Consider the following 24,840-nt stretch of genomic DNA (forward strand, 5'->3'; position numbering starts at 1 on the left):
TTGTTTGGATTCGAGGAAAGCCAAGATAAATTTGTATCATAGGGACCAAACTTGTAGCCCTAATAATAATTAATAACACCTTGCATACGATCAGAACTAGAAACGACAACAAACAACCCAACTGCTTGCAATGGTTGAAATGCATCCTAATCTACTAAGTTTTCACCACATTCAGCAAAAAAAGAAATAAATAAATAAATAAAAGGCCTGCTCCATTAGAGTCTTACTTGATTGCACTAATAATAGAATCTTCAGATGGCAGTCACTCAAGCTCACTAAAAAATCTCTTTTACCTCTAGACTAAATTTTATATTAATATGATTTTGAGAATAAGATACAATATAGAAAGGTAAATCTAGAAATTGATAGTTCAGAACTTTTTGACAACTGCCAAGTGAGTCAAAAATTACTCACTTCAACAGATCTGATATAGAAACAATTCAATTACAGTTATTTTAACAGCTCTGACCACCAAACCGAAGAATCCCAACCTCACAAGAAATTATCCATAACTGGATTAGAGCTGAAAATATAGTCCTTACCTGAATTTCTCTGGAGCAATCCTAAATTGATGCAAACAGACCTTCCAGTAATCAAAAAAGGAGGTAGAAAAGCCTTACCCCATGGGCCGATGTTGAATCCAGGGGAAACGGGAAATGTGTGGAGTTCAAAGATTTTGGCTGTGTGGACTGAAACTGTAACAGGAGGTTACATGATTCAAGAACTGGAAACACCCAAATCAAAAGCAGAACTAGGAATAAACCTCAACAGCTTTAATCACAAGGATTTTATCTTGAGAAATGAAATTAACTCTCTCAGCAAAATGACCATTTGCAACTGAGGTTATTGGAGATGGCACAGAGGTTTCATAGAGTCAAAACAGAGGGAAACCGGGAGACCCAGGAGACACCAGAGTTGGAGACGCTGAAAATGCTGGAGACCTCTTCCTACGCTAGAGGTTCTGCGTGAGGTGAGATCACACCAGGACCAATTTTACCAAATCTTTTTTTTTTGTTCTTCCTATAGAAGATGTCCCACATGTTATTAGAAAAACATTCTTGAGGCCATATTCGTCACCAGTTCGTTCTCAAAGAACATAAGAACGAACAATTTTACCAAACACTAATCGCCCATTCTTCCCTTCTTTGGGAACAGATAAATGTCAGAAACATTTTCCAGGAATGTTACGAAGATACAACAACAATCAGCTTTGAGCCTTTATCTTTTCGCGCTTATCATGGATGAGTTAGCCAGAGACATCCAAGCTGAGTTTCCTTAGAGCTGCTTTATGTTGATGACATTGCTTTGGCAGTTGAGGGCAAACACCACAATTACTACCAAACTCGAACCTTGGAGATTGACTTTAGTTTTAAGATAAGCAAAATGTAGATGGGAGTATATGGTTTGCAATCTAACTCCAACACAAATAATGAAGGATAAATAAAACTTGACACAAAGTGACCATTTCAGGTATCTAGTATCAGTCACCATTAATGACAGGATAATAATAAGGCCAGTTATGATATAGGGCATGGAGTGTTGAGCCGTCAACAAAGGGTCCCATAGATAAGCTAAATGTAGTAGAGGATGAGGAATATTATGTTGGATGAGTGGCAAAACCAGGAAATATAAAATAAGGAATGATAATATATACCAGCAAGATCTCGTCAAGTTCTTCGCACATTAACAATTATTTCTCAACCATCTTCTATACAAAGATCAAGCAACCCAAATCCCAGAAACAGCCAAGCTGCTGAGATGCTTAAAAAAGATTGTCCACTTCGGCTCATTATTACACTTGGAATTTGACTCAATCAAAAATTTCCATAACTGCAAAATAGTGATCCCCGATAATGTCTAGCATTATTTTTCTTCCCCAAAACATAGTAGATAACTGTTTCCTTATTAATCTCCCCTTCCTACTGTATTTTTCTTACCATATAACCAAATTCTAAAACTTCATTTTGGTTTCCATGCCCTTCCTTGATCTAAACCTAAAACCAGCCACCATTCACAACCTAAACCCAAAGGCATTCATTTCTTTTCATCATTTCTAATTGTATTCTGCTTTCTTCTTATCAAATAATCTGTCATCCCATCCACAAACCCTAATTCCTCCTCTTCTAACTCCTAAAGCCACCTGGTTTTTGAAATCCTAAAATGTATCCCTGTTCACCTAAATAGCCCTTAGAACCAGAATCTTTCATACTATACCTCTAGTTAGTGCATGTTCTAGCCAAAACTCTAGCCTGAAAGCCAACAACACAGTATCCAATTTCCACATAATTTGAAATTGATAAGATGATGGATAACGAAATTCCTGACAACAAAAAAATAAAATAAAATAAATGCAAACCAATGTTGAAACCTAGCCCACTTGTAGAACTAATTTATCTTACCAATCATATCTCAAAAGGGAACAGTACATCAAAATTTTACAGATGTATTTTGAGTTACAAGACATAGTCCCCATAAAAAGAGAAGAAACCATAAACAGTTACCTTTTTCAAACAGAAAAGAAAGGTATAATGGGAACTTTTGAGTTCACAGTAATATTTAATGCATACAGTCTTGGTTTCAATCAGAAAGGGGCAAACTATTAAACACAAGAAACCTACTCTTAGAATAGGTTAGAATTTATCGCAGAAGGTGCGATGTAAGCAACAGTTACTATTTAGCATGAAAGATTAATAAATTTAAGCTGATGTCAAATAAAGCTGCGTAGATAGTAACCAATATGAAAGAACTCAGGTAATGATCTTAGTTGCATTCTCAAGACTTGCTCTTTTTCTCTGTTATTTAAACTAACCAGTACCAGAACGACAAAGATTCACCACCCCATTACATTACAACCCACCCACCCCCCCCCCCAAAAAAAAAAAAAAAAAAAAAAAGTAAACCAATAAGTTAAGCTTCCAAAGAGGAGAGGAAAAAAATCCTGAGGTCATGAACTGATTTTTCCATTTGAAAATGTGGCGAAGAGAAAACAATAATCCGAGTTAAACCATGCATTATAATATCAGTCACAAGTTGGAAAAGTACCTGGGCCAACAAAATGTGAGGTTCATTGGTGAATCTAAAATGGATCTCAACATTCAATCCCTTAGCTTTGACATGGAATGCTCTGTCAGTGTCTTTCTTTCTTTGTTTTGAACTGGCATCCTCTTCTTCACTTGCTGGTTTTGCCTTTTCCGCACTTGATTTTGACTTCGAGACAAATCTAGCTTTTGATGGGGTTTCATCATCAGCATCAAATACCTGAATTTCACCAGTTGTAGTATTCCCTTCTTCAGCCCCAACTTCATCAATTTCACTTTCAAAGCCAGTCGATGGATCCCCTTCATCATGTTCAGTATTGGGTGAGATATCATTTTCCATCTCATCTTCATAATCCATCTCATCTGTAGCTTGCCTTTTTCTTTTCTGTGCATCAACACCTAGGTCCTCAGCACCACGATCGTCATCTTCTTCATCATCATCAGCATCACCTCTCCCAACATTGCTGTCTTCTACTTCTTGAGATTTACTGCCCAGATCATCCTCACCTGCCTCCTTTACAGAAGTAGATTTTGCAGTCTGCATAATGTTTTTTATGCCACTGATCTTAGACAGCATCTCAAGATGATGTTGAATGGCGTCCTCCAATTCCCGGAGAAACTTGTTTTTGATGGTTTTCATACAGTCTTTTACCGTAATATCCATATAAGGAGGATAAAGTAGAGGCGAGTACAGCTTCAACTTCAGCTTATAGACACTGGAGATCTGGTGATCTTCAACATGAAATGGCATAACAGAGACCTCCAGGCTCTCAATTACATCTGCAACAGATGCCTTTTTGAATTTTGCAGCCAGACGCTCAGCTTCATCCCTGCACCAATAAATACATTAATTTCTTGAATAACTCTATGCAATGCATGCCTTTTGAGGGTGAAAAAGATGATAGGGAATGATACTGGTGATAAAGCAAACTTCCCTGAGTAGCAAACAATATAAACTGAATGAGACCTAATCTAATACACGAGAAGACTACAGGAAGAATCTTACAACAAAGCGTATGTTCATCCTTACAGACACAACCATGATTGAAAAGCATATTATAGGTTCACAAAGCTACAATGCCAAAGCATTTAAAATTATCTCAAATGGAATGTCAGTCACAGTTCACAATCATGAATGGAAACTGAAGTACTGAACTTGTTAAATTTTCTACCTATCAATTCTCAAAAGGTTATATTATTTTGCTATGAAATACTAAAAGCCAAAGGTATAAAATTCCAGTCAGTGTGAAAAAAGAAAATTTACAACTTGCACTACTCATTGTGTGGCACCTTCACAAAAGGAACATTCATGGGCATAAGAAGTCACTCACCTTGTCCTACCCTTTTGTAATGGGCAGGTCATAACAGGAGTCTGAATTTTATCTGAAGCTCTCATCAGAATTTCTTGCAAACGTGGGATTCCCAGAGTAACATTCATTTCTCCTCGCCCAGCAAAATGGAAAGTGTTGAGTCTGAAAAATGAAGGACAACAAAAGGATGAGAAAAAGAATGGCATCTCCATGCATGTTAGTAGAGAATCTTTTATCAACAACAAAGGAACTTAATATATCAGAAGGAACATATGGCAAAATTTTCCAGTTGAAGGCTGAATCTTTCAAGATGCACGATTTTGATAGACATCAACTTTAAGGCAAATTTGGTGGGTGCCAGCCTCAATTTGTCACCTGCGAGATTAAATGGGACTGAAATTTTATGTATAGACCCCAAGGTCTCCCACTCACATTAGTCAAATTTTAGCCTCATTAGAGTTGTCAAGTAGCAAAACAAAGCACAGAAGAATCCAGGATTACCAAGAGGGTGCATAGACTACATGGGCACACCAACAAACATAAGAAGGTATGCAATTTAGCTGGGAGAGGAAGAGATTGCTTTTCAGGCCAAAATTGGACATCGGTTACTTTGGGCAAGTGCTTGACATCCTGATGCAGGACCAGCCGCACACAGCAGTGCCCAGTAGCACTAAAGCATATTTTTGGCTCCAGGGGTACTCTGGTTATTTTGGGGTAGACCTACTCAAGCCATCAGGGCCCAATAATAACCAGTAATTTTCCAGGAGTCCAGATCTACTAATACTCTGTAATCTGGGACAGTCTATGCTAGGTTAAGTAGCAATCCTATTTTAAATAAAATTTCTATTTAAAATAAGTCCCTTTTAGATTTTGTTTTGAAATCCAGTCCTTGCAGGAGTCTTTCAAATAAAAGGCTCTAAATAAACAGCCTAATGCTTGTAACAAATCAGTTCTGATGAATACAATTATTCAAGGAGAGCTAAGCAGAGATAGAGGATGTAATTGGGTTCTAGGGTTCTCAAGTGCAGGAATTGCAGACTGGTTGTTGGCATTATTGCATTGAATCTTCTTCCCCAAGCCATCAAACTGCTAGGCCAACATTCCCCAGCCTTCATCCTCTCTTTCCCTCCATCACACCCAGCAAAATTCCCTTCAATACCAATCAGCCGCTCTTCATCCTACCCCAAAACCCTACACCCATAACTCCCAATCCCCAACATGGAATCCCCTCCCTTTTGGAATCAGCACCCACTCTCTTCCCCTAGCAGTCGAACCCATGTTACAACCCTAATTACCCTCTAAACCCCTAGAATCTGAAACCCTAATTTTCAAAACCCTAAACCCTTGAAATGTAAATCTGAAATTGAAAATAACAGAATTCAGATTCATGTCTCAACAATCCTGAGCCTATAAACGCTAACCAAACCTTAAGCGCCATCCCTACAAACCCTAAAACCCCAACAACCCCTAAGCCCCTAGCTATGGGGTTTGACAAACCCTAATTCTGACTGCCGATTCCTTATTCGATCTTGGTTTTGGCCCTCACCCCACTGAGGCTACAATCATATCCTAACAGGATGAATTCTGACATTACACTTCCACGTGGCAGAAGATGTTACCCACAAATTGTCCATGGTGTGTAGACCACCAGTACTTGTATCCAAGGTTTAAAATTTTCTTCCATTATTGGTGCTTCAATCAGAATAAAAATGTCTGCAAATTAACTGATGTGGTATTTTTCTGCCAAAATTTAGTGGGCCATCTGGCTGGGTTTTACCAAATTAAGTCTTGAAACTTCACGGAAACTCTATTTTATGCTATATTAACACATTTAAATGATTATCTTGCAAAGACAGAGTTACCTAAATTAGCGTTTTGGATTCACAACCTTGATTGGCAGCATATCGCATCCTCATGTATAATTACACATTTACACTGGTCAAGTATTAAAGGACATTAATAATAAGCAATGTAAAATTTTAAACAAGTAGTGAATCAAATCATTAATACATACTGTCAAAAAGGATGCTGTTTCTCTCAGTTTATAAACTCATAGATGTGGATCAAAGGATGCTGTTTCTCTCATTTTATAAACTCATGGTTAAATTGTTCTCAACACTAGGAGAAATGATGTAGATCAAAGCAGGATGAGAATGGAAAAGTTATTATGTGAATAGTAGTATAGTACCATAAAGCACTGTTTGTGCATCTATTCTATGTTTGTCAAATATTGACATTATGGCATTTGGCACCTCTCCAACCCTTAGTTGGAACCCACTGCAGGATGATGTGGCAACATAGCACATGATCCGGGTGAGCCCTCACAAAAGTTTTGGTTTCATCAAGTCCCAAGCCAATAAGGTAAGCTAGAAAGGATTTGTTAAAGATCTTGGTATCTCACTGAGATCTTGGACATAGTCAATCTCAGTTCAACTCAGGCCAATACCAAGGCCATAGGAAAACATATTCAGCGAAGTTTCGACCTCACCCTGAAACACCTCTATAACTCTGTTGTGAAGGATTAGCATCTACTAGTGAGTGCTCATGTAAATCTCAACTATCATCCGAAGAATAAAGCTTGGAGATTGCAATTTAAGCTTCGAAATCAAGAGAGCAAACTAGACTGCACCCCTACAACAGTTTCAGGTTTAACCCCCGGGAAAAAGAGAAAAAAAAAAAGAGGGAAAGCTTTCACAAAAAATTATTCTTTACATAGAAAAATGAACAAAATGAACAAAAAGTCAAACCATCAAGATCTGAATATCATATCAATTTCGTAAATGGTTCATGTCTTGACACGTTTTTAATTCTAATGCTTCAGTTGTTTTAGAGTGTAGAGCTCTACTTTTGATCATAAGTCCAAAATATTGTGCAGAAGCCTGAGGTAGAGCTCGCTGGTTTTGGGGGGGGGGGATCAAATGCCTGCAAAATTCAACTCGAAACGAAATTAGTAGTAGGCACAAAAAGTACCATTTCGGTTCGTACGCCAATTTTTCGCCCGTCCATTCGGGCCGGCCTGCGTGGCTTAATTCCCGTTCCCTCCTGTTTCGTGCTTTCTTCCTGTGGTGATTTCACCTATTTTGCATTTTTTGCTCATTTCACTTGCTTTCATCCCATTCTACACCTAATTTCTAGTATTCCATTTCCTTCAAACACTTGATTTGCTCCTCCATTTGTGCATTTTCTCAAATCTTGCAAGGTGAGTAACCAACTTCCTCATTTTTTGATTTTTGTTTCATTTGTGCCTTAAATCATGTTAGATTGCTTCCAAATTTATATATGTTTACTTTAGAGTGATAATCTATGAATTTGTAGTGTCAAAGTTATTTTTTGATTCTTCCTACTATTTTTAATTTTTCTGTTATTAAAAATTATTTACTAAATTATGTATATTGTTAAAAATGTTTATGTATAGTACATGTATAAGCTTCAAATGGATGTATGTGAGAGTTGAGACACCATATTGCTGTGATGGTGTTGAATTAATTTTTTTCTGTTAATTATGTAATTTTACTGTATTTAATATATATTTAAATAATTAAAAAATATATTTAAATATTAAAAAATAATTAATTTCTGTTTTAAATTTAAAAATAGGAGAGTATTAGTGGAAGCATGTATGCAATTTTTTGAGCATGTTGTGGATATTTTTAAGATAGTTAGTGTGTATTTTATATATTTTAAAATTATTTATATATTAAAAAAATACTTATATAGTTATACATATTTTTTTTTAATATTTAAAAATAGGAGGTTATTATTAGAAGCATGTATGTCATTTTTGGGCATATTGTGGAGCTTTTCAAGATACTTAGTATGTGTTTCTTGTATCAGCACTCTATTTTAAAGATGTCGACATAGCTTGGGATCATGGAAGGCCACCGACAATGATAAGAGGAAGAGTGAGTGTAATTCCGCAGCAAATAGGAGGAGGTGGGGCCACTAGATTGAAGGTGCATCTAGCTGGTGGCAACAGGGATGTAACAGGTGCCCAAAGGTGCCCAGAGGTCAAGAAGGCAATGGCCTCATATATTAGTGGTGGAAGCAAAGAGGGAGAAGAGAACACGAGGGATGAGTTCGAGGATGCTCTTGATGACCTTCCGATCCCGAGGGTTATGGTAGGGATGAGCCAGAGACGTGACCCGATCCGAGGCGATCACGAGGAGGGCGATGATGATGAGTAGGAGCAACGAGGATTGATGACATCGGAGGCACGAGGGGTCCGGGTTGTGGGTCCTCTGAGAGCCGAGGTTGGGAGGTGTAGGTGGCTCCCAGTCCCAGAGGAGGTCTCGAGTGTCGCGAGGCTCCTATCCCACGGCCCCTCAGGGGTCGAGCTTCCTCGGACATCCTGCGATCCGGATCTTGAGATTCTTCGCAATGATCCGGCCCTATTTGCGGGCCCGAGCATACGAAGTCAGCACTTATGGGGAGTGTGAAGGAGAAGTGGGGATGGCTTTCTCCATGGGCGCATTACCATAGTGTTCCAGACATCGCTCGGGGCCCTACTCAGAGATATGATTGAGCAGATAGGTGGTGGGAGTGGTGTCCCCCACTCCATTGGATTACACTGTGTATTTGCCTAAGCATAAAGAGGACATAAATGAATACATTAAGGGATTAAAGCCCATGTGGAATCATTATGGAGTGACTCGATGGCTGATGGTTGGACCGGTCCCACTGCAGTCCCATCATCAATTTCATGTTGAATTGTGATGGGAGGCGTGTTCCTCGAGTCGAGATGCATCCGGTGAGAAGAAGGATGCAAAATACATTTACAAATTATCAGCAAGTGGTGAAGGAGGTTGAGTGGAAAATGTAGTTCAAATTGTGATCGATAATGGCTCCAACTACAAGAAAGTCGGGTTGAAGATGCAAGAGAACTCCAGTATCTAAAGTCTAAACATATAGTATTAATTTTCATTTGTAAATACATATATTTACATTACACATATACATGTACACTTTATAACTTTGTATTGATGGCTTGATGCCTTGATGGATGGACGATATAGGCTCTTTTGGACTCCTTGTGCTGCTCACCGCATTGACTTAATGTTGAAGGAGATTGGAAAGGTCAAGCTTGTGAAGAATACGGTGGACCAAGCTCGACATGTTAGCACCTTCATATATAACCACACCTATGCATTAAGGATGATGAGGGACAAGTGTCGTGGTGAGTTAGTGAGGCCGTGCATAACCAGATTTGCTACTAATTGGATAGCACTCGCAGAGCTTTGAGAGTAGGAAGACCGGCCTTAGGAGTATGTTTGCATCGAGGAGTGGTTTAACCGGGAGGGTTCTTCATCGGGGGAGGAAGGAGAGCTCAGCTGACTATCCTTGATGAGGTTTCTGCACAATGTGAGGATAGTAGTGAAGATGCTTGAGCCTCGTGGTGAATGTGTTGAGGATGGTAGATCAGCAAAGAAAACCTACTCTAGCACACATATTTGCTGCAGAGATAGGATGAAGCGAGTTGCTCAGTCTACCCACGCGGCAACAAGAAAGTCCTTCAAATCATCAACAAGATGGGAGTCTATGTTGCAAGCATCCACCGCATAAGGCTGGTGAGTTGTTAAGTTGTTAAGTACTTAAGTCTAGTATTTAATTTAATTTTCATTATGTTATCACACTATTAAGGCTTAAGCATTAACTATTCCCTTTTATGACATACTTTTTCTTACACAAGATACTATTTAAATCCCAAGTACCATTACAAGGACAATATTGGGATGAGGCAAGATTTGATGGATGCTGTCCAAACCGTAGTGGAGAAGTTCAACCGGATACGACTAAACAAGCAGCTCATCCTTATGGAGGTGAGATAGTGATTAGAATCATTTGATATTCACAATTCGTAGTTTTATACTAAGTCATTAACCTAGTAAGTAGTAACTAGTAAGTAGTAACTACTAAGTACTAACTAGTTATTGTTTTTCTCTATATATTAGATAAAGGCTTTTAGGGATGCCACTGGGAGCTTCGGTCGTGTCGGGCTGTATCGGGACGGGAAACCGCCTCGCAGGCAAGTTCATTCATTTATTTCATTATACATTATACATTTAATTATTATATTCTATGATTCTATCTTTAATTTAGTTATTTAAGTATTAAAATGACTTGGAGTCTATGTTTGTTGCAGCTGAGTGGTGGTTGCAATTTGGACGTGATTCACACAACTTGAGTAGGATTGCAAGCAAAGTGCTCTCCCAAACATGTTCTGCCACTGGTTGTGAGCGAAATTGGAGCACCTTCAGCCTCATTCACTCAAAGAGGCGCAACCGATTGGGTGTGAAGCGTCTAGAGGACCTTGTCTACCTACACTATAATACGAGACCGAGAGAGGATCATATTAGACGGGGATGGACAGAGAGAGCACCAATATCGAGTTGGCCGACATATTTGAGATGGATGATGATGATAACCCGCAGTTGACCGGATCGTGGATAGTGGAGACGGATTGCCGGATGAGGATGGAGGTCTTCCCAATAGTCGATTGCAGAGGAGATGGGGCTGATGTGGGGGACTTCATGGCCCGAGGGGGAGGCCACATGCGAGCCCGCCCGTCCCTTCGTGCCACACCCTGGTGCATCCACCCGAGTGAGGATTTGATTTTCCGGTCCGACACCGAGAATGAGGTGACTCGCCTCCGGCGATGACGATGATGGTGATGATGATGACGGTGATGGTGATGATGGAGGGGATGAGGAGGGTGTGGGACCTCGTGATCGGGATTCGGCCGATCCAGGAGAGACCACCACCACCACCACCCCGCCGGACGTGAGAGTCAGGGGGGAGGCACCACCGAGATTCCGAGAGAGTCGGCTCCCCACGCGCACGGATTCGCCATCCGAGCCGCATCTCGGGCAATGTTTCCTCTCATATTCGAGGAAGGGGAAGGGGAAACTGGCCCCGGGCACGCCATCATATGGGTCCCCGTCCATCCGTGCCGGGCTTGGTGGGATCTCGAGATCGATGGCATTGATGATACTGGACTCCTCCACCTCTGGAGGATCCGGTGGCATGCCCGCGGTCCTCATATGATCCGCCGTGGAGGTTTGGTTCTACCGAGTCGACTTTGGTTATGGTCCTTTGGTTATGGACCATATGGTGTCCCCCCGCTTCGTCGGGTCGGCCCCCCCCCGGCCTTGGTTTGGAGCGCCTGGGCTTATGGTGTCCCTCCCACTTCGTTTCGGAGTCCCCCCCCTTACGCTCCTTCCTTCTCCTGTCCCGAGGCCGGCGTGTCTTCTTGTCCTCTTCCACACTATTCCCCCCAGGCCCACCACCACCAGCCTTTGGAGATTCCAACTTCCCACCGTTAGGGAATCTTATGCATGTGGATGAGGCCACAATGGGTGCGTTTTGACTGTCCACTATTGGGGCGGGCCTCTGTTTTTGTCTTTGTTGGTGCCGGAGCCTGGCTTGATATGCTGTGCGTTGTGTTGTGTTGTCTTGTGTCTCCTTCTTCTCTCTGTCTATCTTATGTTGGTGTCTTTCGGTTTTTAGTAAACTGTGTTATTATGTGTTTATTATGTTTGAATAGCTAGTATGCTCCTCTTTGGTGCTTTGGGCTCGTTGGTTTCAGTCGGTATCCGCTTGTTTTCGCGCCTCGCTTTCCGGTCGTGCTTTCCCCCCCCCCCGCCCGGGGGGGGGGGGGGCCCGCCGGGGCCACCCCCCGGGCCCCCGGGCCCTGGGGGTCGGTTGGCCAGACGTCCAATTCCAGAGTTGAGACTAATCATAACTCATAAGCCTACCCCCACTGTACAACTACAGCATGTCTTCTTGAATTTTCATGAACCCTGTCTAATCCCATGTCCTGGTGTGCACAGTTCTATGGCACTTGGCTAATTTCAATTGGATATGCGAGCAGGTGACCTTGGGTTCACTTGTCAACAAAGTTCAGGCCCATCCAACATGCAATATAGAAGACATTTGTGGCCACCTTTAACTACACAATGCAGAAAAGGAATATCAGCAATTAGCAATTAGCAATTGGAAAAATATCTCACGTCATCTGGGTTGAAGGCTCTCCCACAGACTGAGCCGCAATCACGCCAACTGGTTCTCCAGGTTCAGCAAGACTTGAGAGATATTTGTGTTTCAGCAACTTCATGAAACCCTTCTGTTTCATCAGATCAAGATCCTCTCTCTCCTTTTCAGAAAGACTATAAATGAAATCCTTTGCTTTTGCTTTAAGTGCATCAGGTAACTCCTTAATATAACCATTGGATCTAGATATGGATGTACTCCCAAGTTCACCACCAATACATTCTTGAATAATTCTTTGGTTCTGCAAATTGTAGGGTATGTAAGTATAGAAGTATAGAGTAAAAGGATTTACAGTCCAACATACATTTAGCAAAACAGAAGTAATATTCTTACAGAAGCAAGTGCTTTAAATTCTGTGATGAAGCTAGTTTTATGGGCATCCACACCATCCTCCCCATAATTGAATTGGACAACAGATCCATCTGCATCTCGAACAGTATGGTCATAACAGACTTTTAGACACTCCATATTTTTTATAAGGCATCGTTGCAGGTATCCACTACGAGAAGTTTTGACTGCGGTATCCACCAACCTGCAAAGAAACATCACTTGAAGGATTCACCTAATAAAACAATGGCTAATAGTTCTTTAGTTGACTCATTGATCAATTTTAAATTCGTAGAGATTGTAGGATCAAGTTGAATAACAAAATTTGAGCAGATTTCAAATGTGCAAGATTCAAGTGCTACAACTGACAAGGCCTGCTCAGGCAATAAAGCATTGCAGTGAACATGCAAGAACTGAAAGAAAAAAAACACAAGCATTTTAATACAGACAAGGAAAACACTCTGTTAGAACATAAAGATTCATAAATATGAGCACAAATGCATCCAGAGATTCATAGAAACAAAAAATGGATTGGCTGGATGTAATTTTCCACTTTCAGCTACATGAGGGGGACATCGCTAATTTTACTTCAAGATCAGTCAAGAACAGAGTGTAAGAATTCTGGTTAGTGCTGAACCGATCCAGGATCTTGGTCCCATAAATGCTATTCTAATAGAAGTCAGGAGGAACTTAAATGAAATTCTAGTACCTATGCAACTGCAAAAAGACACTGAAAGCTAGACGCAACCATACAGCAGTATGCTTTACAAGGGTGAAATTGTGACATTTGTCACGTATAATTCTTGTGTGTTCATGATGAGACCATGGAACCATAAGCACTTCAAGTTTTGAAAAGTTCCCCATGTCACTGAATGTTTACTTCTTTTTTTCTTCACATTCTTATGATAAACATTTAGACAATCCAATAAACAAAGAATTACAATAGGGTTAATGAAGCGGAGAGGTAAGTTTGGGGTCTTGTTGATCAACATATTTCTTTAAAGCTCACAGGAAATCTCTATAAGACTAGACAATGATCTTCTTGTATGGAGACAAAAGGCAGTATGGGTTATTGCGAACCAAGTAGACAAAGGCAGTATAGGTTACTGGAGGCCGAGTAGGTAGGCAAAAAGGCAGTATGGGTTACCATTCACTACAAACTAGGTAGCTAAGTAAGAGGCAGTATGGGTTACCACAACCAAGTAGGTAGGTAAAAGGTACTATGGAACAAGTTTGTAGACAAATGGCAGTATGCAATACTGCGGACCAAGTAGCTACGTAAAAGGCATTATGGGTTACAACTAACCACATAGGTAGGTAAGAGGTAGTATGGGTTACCACTGACCAAGTAGGTAGATAAAAGGCAATATGGGTTATTGTGGACGAAGTAGTAGGCAAAAGGTAATATGGCATTTACTATGGACCATAGGTAGATATAAGGCAATATGGATTATTGTGGACCAAGTAAATAGGTAAAAGATGTCTTTCGGTCTGCAGTAACCCATACTATCTCTTTACCCATCTACTTGATCTTCATTAACCCATTATGTCATTTTACCTACCTACTTGGTCCATAGCAACCCATATTGTCTTTTACCTACCTACTAGATCCGTAGTAACCCATACTATCTTTAACCTACCTACTTGGTTCGTAGTAACCCATACTGCCTCTTAACTACCTACATGGTGCTAGTAACCTATATTGGCCTTCATGTGAAGAGCTTATATGCAACATTGGAGTTGCACGTTTTACCTACTTATGTGCGTCAAAGCTGCACATTTTCATTGTTAGATGGTTAATTTGACAAGAAGATTATTCTTTTAGAGTTGTTGTTGATTATTTACTACCGAAGTCTCTAGATGTTCATTAGGGTTAGAGCTTGTGGTCAGAAATGATGAAGTTTTAAATATATGTTCTTGTTATTCCAAGCTGAAGCCATTAACTTGTATGCTCCAGTTTGAGGGGAGTGTTAAGATTTGCATGAGATGTGGATATAGCTTCTATTGGATTGGAGACCTAGATCTTCGATAGTTTTTATTTTGGTGCTACCTTTTATTAGGGGTGTCAACGGGCAGAGTTGGACCAGGCCATCCTTGAACCCTAACGCTACCCTATAGACTGGAATTGAACCCCAAGCCCCACCCAACCCTGTTAGGGGTTAAAAATCCCCAACGTAACCCGACCTTGACAAGGCCCGCCCTAATTAACCCTGATAGGGTCAAGTTGGCCATGATTAATCCTGACCCTAATTTTTACTTTTGAAGGTGGGAAACAAAATGGGTAATAATATTGCCACCAGGTATAATCGACCCACGACCTGTTCATTGAAAGTTGTTGGTTTCACTAACTAAGCAACATTGTGCTAGTACACTATTCTTGTATTTATAATAATAATAATAATAAATAAAAATTTAGGTGTAACTTAATTATATTAAACTAAAATGGGGTTGGGTTGGGCTGGGATGGGTTGACCCAAGGGCTAACCCCAAACCCGACCCTACCGTGTTTAGGGCTCATTATTTTGGAACCCAAACCCGCCATCCTTTGGGTTGAAAAAATCAGGCTGGGCTCAAGGCAGGTTTGATCCTAGCGGATTAAACAGGGTTTATTGACACCCCTACATTTTATAGTTTCTATTTTGGTGCTGCAATTTCTACTTTCTATAATTTCATTTTTTCTTGCTTCCTATTTTTATGTGAACATAATATTTGACCAATATTTATTTCTATGTTTAGCCCGAATATTCTATAATCTTTGTTTCTATTTTGAGACTGAAAAAATTTATTGATATTGTTTTCTACTTTTAGTGGATAGAATTATTCTGTCCTAGTAGATTGTAAATTGTTCGTTGCAGCCAATAAATAAAGTGGCCTGTGATTCCAGAAGAACCATATAGAATTGCAGGGAGTTGTTCATTCTCTTCTGGTTCTTCTTCTTCTTCCTTGCCTCTTCATTCAAGAATCTAGTTTGATTTTTAGAGTCTTGTTTCTGACACCCCTGTATGGAGAAGCGATCTAGTCCAGATCAAAGAATTCGAAGAACTAGGGGTAGACCTAAGATAATCTAATATCAACTACATCATATATGTGGGTATTATCACACATGTATCACATAAGATCCTCTCACATGGATTCACCAATGTCTATCTGTTAATCCAGTGGCGTTAATTGGTCGCAGCCCACAACTGTTTATGTCATCACTAGGCATGGTGTCAGATTTTCCCACAAAGACACAGACAATCACATTTTGAGTTCTCTTGTATTCAAAATACAATACTCATTATGGAAAAAGTTTCTCAATTGTAATAGTAAAAGGAGCTCCGGTAACAGAAGTTAACCCATACAGAAAAATTATACTGTTGGTACTAAATAGCAAATATCAGGTTAGCTCTCAAAAGCATACAATAGATAGGACAGTCTACTCATCAAGTGAAGGTGACGTGAATAAGGTTGACCAACCCCTATAATTGGGCCCAAAACCCAGACCCAAAAGGCCCAATCCAAGGTTGGCAGACACCAGGCGTAGTTTGGTCCTTTTGCCAACCCTTTGGGGGCTCAAGAAGGGTCTGGTTGTAACCCCCTCGAGCCAAGGGTCATAGACCTATCTTCAGTTTTTTTATTTAGGCTAGTATTTTGCATGATATTTGAAAGTCCTTACGTAGGCAAGATTTCCAATTATGTTTGGTTCCCACAACTTGAGTCCACTTTAATCTCCTAATTGTCAGGACTCCATATCTACTCTTAGAATTTGGCTTGGAGTCCTCTAGGTTTAGTTATTGAGTTTTTGGGGATAAAAATACTTGGTCAAAAGTAGACTCTCAATTGGAATCTATTTTAAATTAAGATTCCTTTTAGATAATTAGGTATTATAAAGGAAATCCACCTAGGTTGGAGATTTTAGTAGGCTATAAATAAGCCTATTCTTTCCTTGTAGTTTTCTTAAGCCGAAACAATACGAAATATCGACCGATATGGTATCAAGCCGAAACAATACAATCTTATGTTATAAAGTGTCCATTTTCGACCCAGTTTTCGACCTATCGCTGTTTCGAGCAATATCACCTCAGACATTTCGCCCCTCTTATCAATTTTTTTTTTTTTTTTTATTTCTCTTGATTTCATCCCTCTTTTCACCTAATTTCTACAACTCCATTTCATTCAAACACTAGATTTGCTCATCCATTTGTGCATTTTCTCAAATCTTGCAAGGTAGAATCCAAGTCATTTTGAGTCCATTTGAGGTCCAAAATTGAAGTTTCAAAATCCTGAAAAAAAAGTATCCAAATTCGACCGAAATTTGTTCCTTGGGTAGGACCTTTGCAGTTATCTAGCTCTCCTGTTTCAGCCAAGCCTTCCCAGCAATCCAGCAAGAAATTCGAGCAAGCATCCCTCAGAGAAATTCTGAAAAATCTGTGAGTAAACCCCTTCCCCAACCCCAACACACTTATCTTCTTCTTCTCTTCTTTGCCTACCCTGCGACATCAAATTCCCTACTATTTCAGATTCAAGAAACCCTATAATTCCCCTCCCCTTGCTGCCGCACCACTGGCAGCATCTCCCCAGGCCCCCACAACACCCTAAAACCTCCCCGACCTCCCCAAACCCTACGGCACCCCTTTCCCCCTATCTTCTCTCTCAGATCTCTCTCTCCCTTCTCTGACTTGAAGCAGACTTACAACCAAGGAAAACAGAAAAGGAAAAAAGAAGAAAGTAAAGAAAAGAAAAGAGAAAGAAAGATTCAAAAGTTGCCCAAGATCCATCCAAGAACCCACCAATTTTTAATCCACACTTTTCTCATGTCCCTAAAAACCTTTCCTTTTAGCTCTATGATAATTTTGGGAATCTCAAAGCAGACCATATAAAATTTGTTAAAACCCTAACAACCATTAGGATCCCAACTTTGTTTCCGAGTCTTTCCCTCGAATTCACATCTAGATCAGAACAAACCCATCTCTCTCCTAAGAGCTTCCCATAACTTTCTTAGATACCCATAGGTACCCCCATAACTTTTATTCATTTGCTGGAAGATTCTGGGCAAACCCTTAATTTTAGGGAAACCTTCCTAGAAACCCTAACCCTAAAATTGGCTTTCCATCATATGGTCAACTTAACTGATCAATCCATGAAGTTATATAGTTGGGAATTCAACTTATTAAACTATATCATGCAACACATAAATCATTTACTTTAGACCTCAGATCAAAAAAAGAATAACTTCAGGCAGCTGATTGGGCTAGCTATTTGACTGTTCAGCTTCTATAGTGTCATTTTTACAATTTAGCTAAAAAGTATTCTCCAACCACAAGTTCTTGATGGACAAAAGTCATATGATTCAGTCAGTTGTCTTTTCATTTGAAATATTCCATATAGAGTGCAGTCAAGTCCATAGTTGTCAAGGCGCCTTGGCGTCCTAGCGAGTATCTAGGGCCTGTGGCGACCATCGCCTCAGGCAAAGTGAATAAGGCGGTCACCTCAGAGATGAGGCATCTCCGAGTCGTCGACTCAGACAACTCGGACGCCTTATTGCACTAGGCGATCACCTTATTGGGGGTTTAGAAATTGTAAATTATTTGATTCCAAATCAAAGGTAAAAATTAATTTGAAACGTAGATTCCAATCGGAAAGAATCTAATGGGTGAGATGTTATATAGGTGTTACATATTATTAAATATTATCATTTGTAACATTAAATAAATTATAAAATAAAATAAAAAATAAAAAGAAATTGAATTATTGAAATCGATCGAAACTCAGCCCTAACCTCTCAGTCTCTCTCTCAGTCTCTCTCTCGCTCTCTGCTCTCTCCCTCTTGCAACTCTCTTCGTCTCCAACTCCGACAGCGACCACCGGCAACACCAGTGACACCGGCAACAGCTAGCGTCATCACCGGCAACAGCCAAGCGTCGCCGGCGACAGCCTTTGGAGGATTTGGACTCGTGCGACTCCCTTTCTTCTGCAACTCCACCGTATCTCAGCCTTCTTCTTTCTTCTGCAACTCCTCCGGCGGTTGCAGGCTTGTAGCGAGTCACTTCCGGTCACTTTGGTCTCCATCTAAGGCGACGGTAAGTCGCCAAAATACTCTCTTTTTTCTTCTTACTTCTGGTCACTCTACTCTCTTACTTCTACTTCTTCTTCCCCCCCCCCCCCTCATAGGCTCATACGAAGGCCACCGTAGTTGCAGCGATCAAGTTGCAGCAGCGTCGGTCACCATCTCAGGCGACGGTACGTCGCCGGATTTGTTTTTTTTCCTGCGATTGTTACAACTTGGTTTTTTTTTCCTTTTTTTCTGGTTTAGTTGTTGAATACTGCTTGGTGTATGACTGTATTATCACTATATGTTGCTTCTTTTTTTCCTGCGATTTGCTCCCAAGCATGAATTTTTCAGAAGCTTGGTTGATGCACCATGTGCAAACCATTTGTTTTCAGCATCAAACAGTTGAGATTGATGCTTTGCTTCGATCAGTAAACCTTCTTCTGGTCGATCTTCTCATGGATTCAAAAATCACAGTTTATGACTGATTATGCCACAAACAGTAACAATACCCATTACCAGGGAGTGATCTACGTGAGGTTCTACCACCAATACATTATTTCCCAGTGAGACACCCTTGCATGATTGCTTCTGCTTTACCTGAAACCCCAAACAAAAACACAAATTAACTTCCAGATTAATTCATACCAACGTTTCTAAACATATATAATTTGATGATTATAATAGAAACTAACCTCTGCAACAGGCTCCCCTGATTCACTCAATATCCTGTATTCTGAATTTCTGATTTGCTTGTGATGGATCTTTCTATTAACAACTGCATCGATTGATCAGCTTCATCACCATGTATAGTCATTTTTTTGGTCATCATCTTCATCTTATATTTTCTGATTTTTCAGAATAGAAGCTTGGTATCATTATCAATTTCATTATTGTTTTTAATTTTGGCTAATTATATGTGAATCATGTTTTTTTGTTGTAGATTTTACTAGTTATTTAAAATGACCTCAAGGCCCTCAAGTGATAATCCAGCGGCTGCTTCTAGTCAGCCTATTCCTAGTGGGGGTGAAGCCTATGATCCCTCAAAAGACCCAAAGAGAAAGGCCAAGTCAAATGACCCAGGGTGGAAATATGGGTATTGGCCAGATGTTGCTGATAGGAATACAGTTAGGTGTAGTTTGTGCAACAAAAACTTTAAAAGAGGAATTAAAAGATTTAAGCAACATCTAGTGGGTGGATATGGGGATGTTGTGAAGTGCACCAAAACCACTGCAACAATTGCCCAAGAGATGAATGCAGTGTTGGTGAAAAATAAAAAGAGGGTTGTTGTTACTGATTTGGATAATGAGTATGATGACATTCAAATTGGAGAAGAACATCATATTCCTGCCTCTAGGCCCTCTAGTGGAGGAGGTACGTTACCTAGTGTAGGGTCTGAGGTTTAGGTGTGCTCCAAGATACCAAGCTTTGGGACTGCATCAAAGAGACTGAAAAGTGCCATTAATAAAGCACCAGTAAGGGGTCCCATGGATATGCATGTTAGACGCACTCCTAAAGAACTTGTTGAAGAAAGGAGGGCTAAGGGTGCTACTCAAACAACCATCTTGAATAGAATGAGATCTCCTGAAGAAAAGAAGCGAGTGGATAACCACATTGCTGATTGGATGTATCAGTGTGGCATTCCATTCAATGCAGTTAAAGCTAAAAGCTTTGAGGTGATGGTCGAGTCTATTGCACAATATGGTTCTGGGTATAAGCCCCCAAGTTACCATGAAGTCAGGGTGCCTTTGTTGAAGAGTGCAAAAGAAAGAACAATGGAGATAAGGAAAAAGTATGAAAAGTATTGAAGGAAGTACGGATGTACACTCATGTATGATGGGTGGACTGACAAAAAGGGTAGGCATCTCATCAATTTTCTTGTCAATTGTCTAGAGGGAACATTCTTCCTTGGTTCTGTGGATGCATCTAGCCAGATGCAAGATGCAAACATGCTCTTTCAATTATTGGATAGCAAAGTTTAAGAAATTGGGGAAGAGCATGTACTTCAAGTGGTGACTGATAATGCCTCAAATTATAAAGCAACAGGGACATTATTAATGGAGAAGAGGACTAGATTATATTGGACTCCTTGTGCAGCCCATTGTCTTGATTTGATGCTAGAGGACATTGGGAATTTGTAACAATATAAGAAAGTGATAATTCAGGGGAAGAGAATTACCACTTTCATTTATAGGCACACAAGATTGTTGAAGGCCTTGAGACAAAAGACAAATGGTAGAGATCTTGTGAGGGCTGCAGTGACTAGGTTTGCCACTTCATTCTTGACATTGCAAAGCTTATTGAAACACAAGGATGATTTAAGGCACTTATTCATTTCTGAGGAGTGGACAAATTCCAATTTGTCCAAGACAAAAGCAGGGAAGAAAGTAGCTGAAACAACTTTTTCTATAGTATTTTGGCATGGTGTGGAGGATTGTATTAGAGCATCACAACCTCTTATGATTGTATTGAGGATTGTGGATGCTGATGAAAGACCCGCATTGCCTGAAGTGTCTGTAGCCATGCAAGAGGCTAAGAAAAGAATAAAGGACAATTTTGGAGGCAAAGAAAGACTCTGGAAGAAAGTCATACAAATCATTGATAGGCGATGGGAGTGTCAGATGGAGAGACCTCTATATGGTGCAGCCTTTTTTTTGAATCCTGGGAAGTTATACAATTTAGATGATGAAGATGATTATGAGTTGATCACTTCTCTCCAAAGTTCTTTCAATGAAGTTGTTGGAAGACTAGTGTCTGATGCACATCAACAAGATAAGATATTGTCCTGGGTAAATGACTACAAGGAAGCTAGAGGTCCTTTCTCCACAGCTATGGCTATCGACAACCGTACATCTATGAGTCCTCGTAAGTTTTTACTTGTATATTTTATTTTTAGTTATACTTATTTGGTTTGTAACTCTACCTATTATGTTAATCTTTTTTTTTTTTTAATACTATAGTTACATGGTGAGGTACACATTGAGGAATTGCTTTTGAGCTTACAAAGATTGCACGGAGGATACTAGGCCTTTGTTGTTCTTCCTCTGGTTGTGAACGGAATTGGAGCACATTTGAGTTTGTAAGTATTAAGTGATTCAAGTATTTAAAACAATTTTAAATTTAAATTTAAAAGAATGACTTGGGATTCTTTTCAATTGCTTATGAATTCAAATTCACACCAAGAAGAGGAATAGGCTGGAACATGAAAGGTTGAATGATCTAGCTTTTGTTCAGTACAATCGCCGTCTTCAAGAAAGGTTCGATGAAAGGCGATTAAAGATTAGAAATTATGATCCACTACTCCTTGATGAGCTTGACTGGAGCAGTGAGTGGATGGTTAATCAGACTGATGATTTAGTCCATCCTGAGGGTGATCTTACTTGGAGCACTGTTGATAGAGCTATAGGGGTATCTTCATCACTTGAGGGCCAAAATAGACCGAGGAGATGTCAACCAAGTGGATCAAAATCTGGTGGAGTTAATATATGTTACTCACGTCGCAGGTCTTTGGAGAGGGTGGTTGAGGAAGAGGAACATGACTCTGAGTCTGATGGAGACATGGAAGAAGAGGAAGATTTGCATGATGATGAGAACATTTCAGATGATTTTGGTTTGAGGTCTACCTCTTTAGAGCAACAACAAGTTCGAGAAGATCTCCACTTGCTACCAATTTACTTGATGATGATTATGACTAGCTGACTTATACTTTTCTATTGGGAATTTTGGATATGGATTGTGGATTTTTATTGGGAATTTTGGATATGGATGTGTTGGTATATTTGGGATTTGGACTTTAGATTTTAGATATAAATGGGACTGTTTGCTTAAATATTTAAAACTTTCTATTTAGATATAATATGATTTGTTTCATTTTCTTCTTTTACTTGTGAGGATATTTGGCTACAGCTCAACAATGTAGAAGAGGTGGAGGTGGAGCCGTTGAGTTGTAGGTGGTGCTAGTGTTGGTGACATTTAATGAAGGTATGTTGTCTAGTGTTTATTTGTTTTGCTCATGCATCTATGTGTTTACTATTTAGTAACATTTTATCGTATCTTGATTCTTGTTAATGATAGTATGATACTTGAAATGTATTTAGGACCTACTATGTGTGGTTTGTACTATGTTGGATGACTTGAGGTAGGCTAAATGGCTAATTTAGTTTTTTTTTATTATATATTATATATAAGATATGTTTATAATGAATTAGTGTATGAAATGTACACTAAAACGCCTCGACCGCCTCAAAAGCGCCTTGGAGGGCGCCTCGTCAACTCATCGCCCCAACTAGCTAAAACAGCCTTGCATTGCCTCGTCGCCGTGACAACTATGGTCAAGTCTTTCTTGATAATGCATTTGTGTGTTTAAGTGCAAATTGATGTGTAAGAGATAACCAGTCCAATAAAATGTTCACAATTTAAAGGAAGTTTGACTTTACCCTTCACGGCCAGCCATGCAATGAAAGTAATATTCTTGAGGACGAAGACCGGTCAAGAAACGATCACTAATAAAACCTCCAGCACGAGATGCACAATCCCAAGGAGGAAAACAGGGTAAGGTCTTCCCAGAGACCATGCGAGGGACCCGTTTACCTTCTAACTCTTGTTGACCTAACAAAGATGATATTTGAGTAAAATTTACCTGTTCAAAACACAAAGAAAAGGATCAAAAACAATGAAACATAAAATTGCCAGCTCAATAGTTGACAACCACACTTCTCAGAACTAAGAATGGTAAATCCCCACAATATCAAAATAAATGGAGAAGTAGCAAGAGTTATTCAGGAAAAATATATAAGCCCGGTGCAAGTTGACCATGTCTAACATGCATGCAGCAAATTGAAGCACAGTGTCATAACATGTCTTTATTTATTTTCAGGGGCATCTTGTACTTATTTTTAATCTATAACATTCTCTGTTCTGTCACAAGTAACAACTAAATGGGGTTGGCTACATGGATCCTAGCCTTCCAATCAGCTCTATTCAAGGTCATACCGGATACGAGGCCGAAGAGCCATGCATGTGTTTTCTCACCACTTCTCTTAAGGTTATTTTAAGTCTGCCACTAGTTCTTTTAGTTCATTCAACCTGAATTAAATAACTCCTCCATGCTAGAGCATAGAGCATTTATAGGCCTCCATTGAACATGGACGTGCCACCTCAAATAACCTTCACGTAGCTTATCATGTATCGCATCCACATCCAATGGAGCTCTAATATGATCATCCCTTACCTTATCCTTCCTAGCTTTGCCACTCATCCATCTCCACATCATAGCTTCTGCTAAACTAAGTCTATCTACATGATGCTTCTAAATTGCCCAACACTCTACAGCACACATAATAGCTGGTCATATGATGGGATACAATTTAAAAAAAATGTGTTGTTCACACAAAACCCTAAAGGCACCTCTCCATTATATCCATCCAATTTCAATTACCGGAAACACCATCATCTATATCACCTTCTTTACTTATGATGATTAAGCTAGGATACCAAATAATTCCTTTTGCAAAATCATCTTCTCATCAAGTTTCTCCATCTCATTATCCATCCTAGTATAACAGAAATTACACACTAAATTTGCCATCTTTGTTTTAACTTACTTAAAATCTTTATGTTCCACAGTTGACCTCCATAACTCAAACTTAGTCTTAATCCTTACCTGTGTAACCTATGAAAATAACATCATCAACAAAAAGTATACAGCAAGGAACTTCATCTTGAATGTCTCTAGTTATAGCATCCATGATATATGAAAATAAATAAGGACTTAAGCATGATCATAAACCAACTGTAATCAAGAATTCAATACCTTGGCCTCCAGCATTCTTACATTTGTTGTAAGCATTATACATTATCTCTAACAATGTCCAAATTTTTTCTTGAACATTTATTTTCTTTAGTGCCAGCCAAATTAACTGTCCAAGAATTCTTCCCCATGCTTTTTCCAGGTCAACAAAGACCATACAAAGATCCTTCTTACAATCTCTAAACCTTCCAACAGATTATCCTAAGTAGGTAGATATCATCTATTGTGAATCTTCCCATCATAAAACCAAACTGATTCTTTGAAATAGTAGTTTCACTT

At 39.6% G+C, this 24,840-nt stretch overlaps 1 protein-coding gene across 2 annotated transcripts in view; it reads right to left on the reverse strand.

Annotated features, from left to right (window-relative positions):
* NRPA1 (nuclear RNA polymerase A1) overlaps positions 1–24,840 on the reverse strand; it is a 66,688-nt gene that overhangs the window by 5,700 nt on the left and 36,148 nt on the right. For both annotated transcript variants that reach the window (XM_089153223.1, XM_089153221.1), the window contains exons 17-21: positions 23,189–23,391; positions 12,728–12,926; positions 12,355–12,635; positions 4,370–4,510; positions 3,043–3,868 (exon numbers count right to left, since the gene is read on the reverse strand). In XM_089153223.1, the coding sequence (XP_089009349.1) occupies positions 3,043–3,868; positions 4,370–4,510; positions 12,355–12,635; positions 12,728–12,926; positions 23,189–23,391 (1,650 nt within the window). The remainder of the gene's footprint in view (positions 1–3,042; positions 3,869–4,369; positions 4,511–12,354; positions 12,636–12,727; positions 12,927–23,188; positions 23,392–24,840) is intronic.

Source organism: Hakea prostrata, chromosome 4 (genome assembly GCF_041222555.1).
Source record: "Hakea prostrata isolate BN-2017 chromosome 4, UWA_Hpros_2, whole genome shotgun sequence".
Lineage (NCBI taxonomy): Eukaryota > Viridiplantae > Streptophyta > Magnoliopsida > Proteales > Proteaceae > Hakea > Hakea prostrata.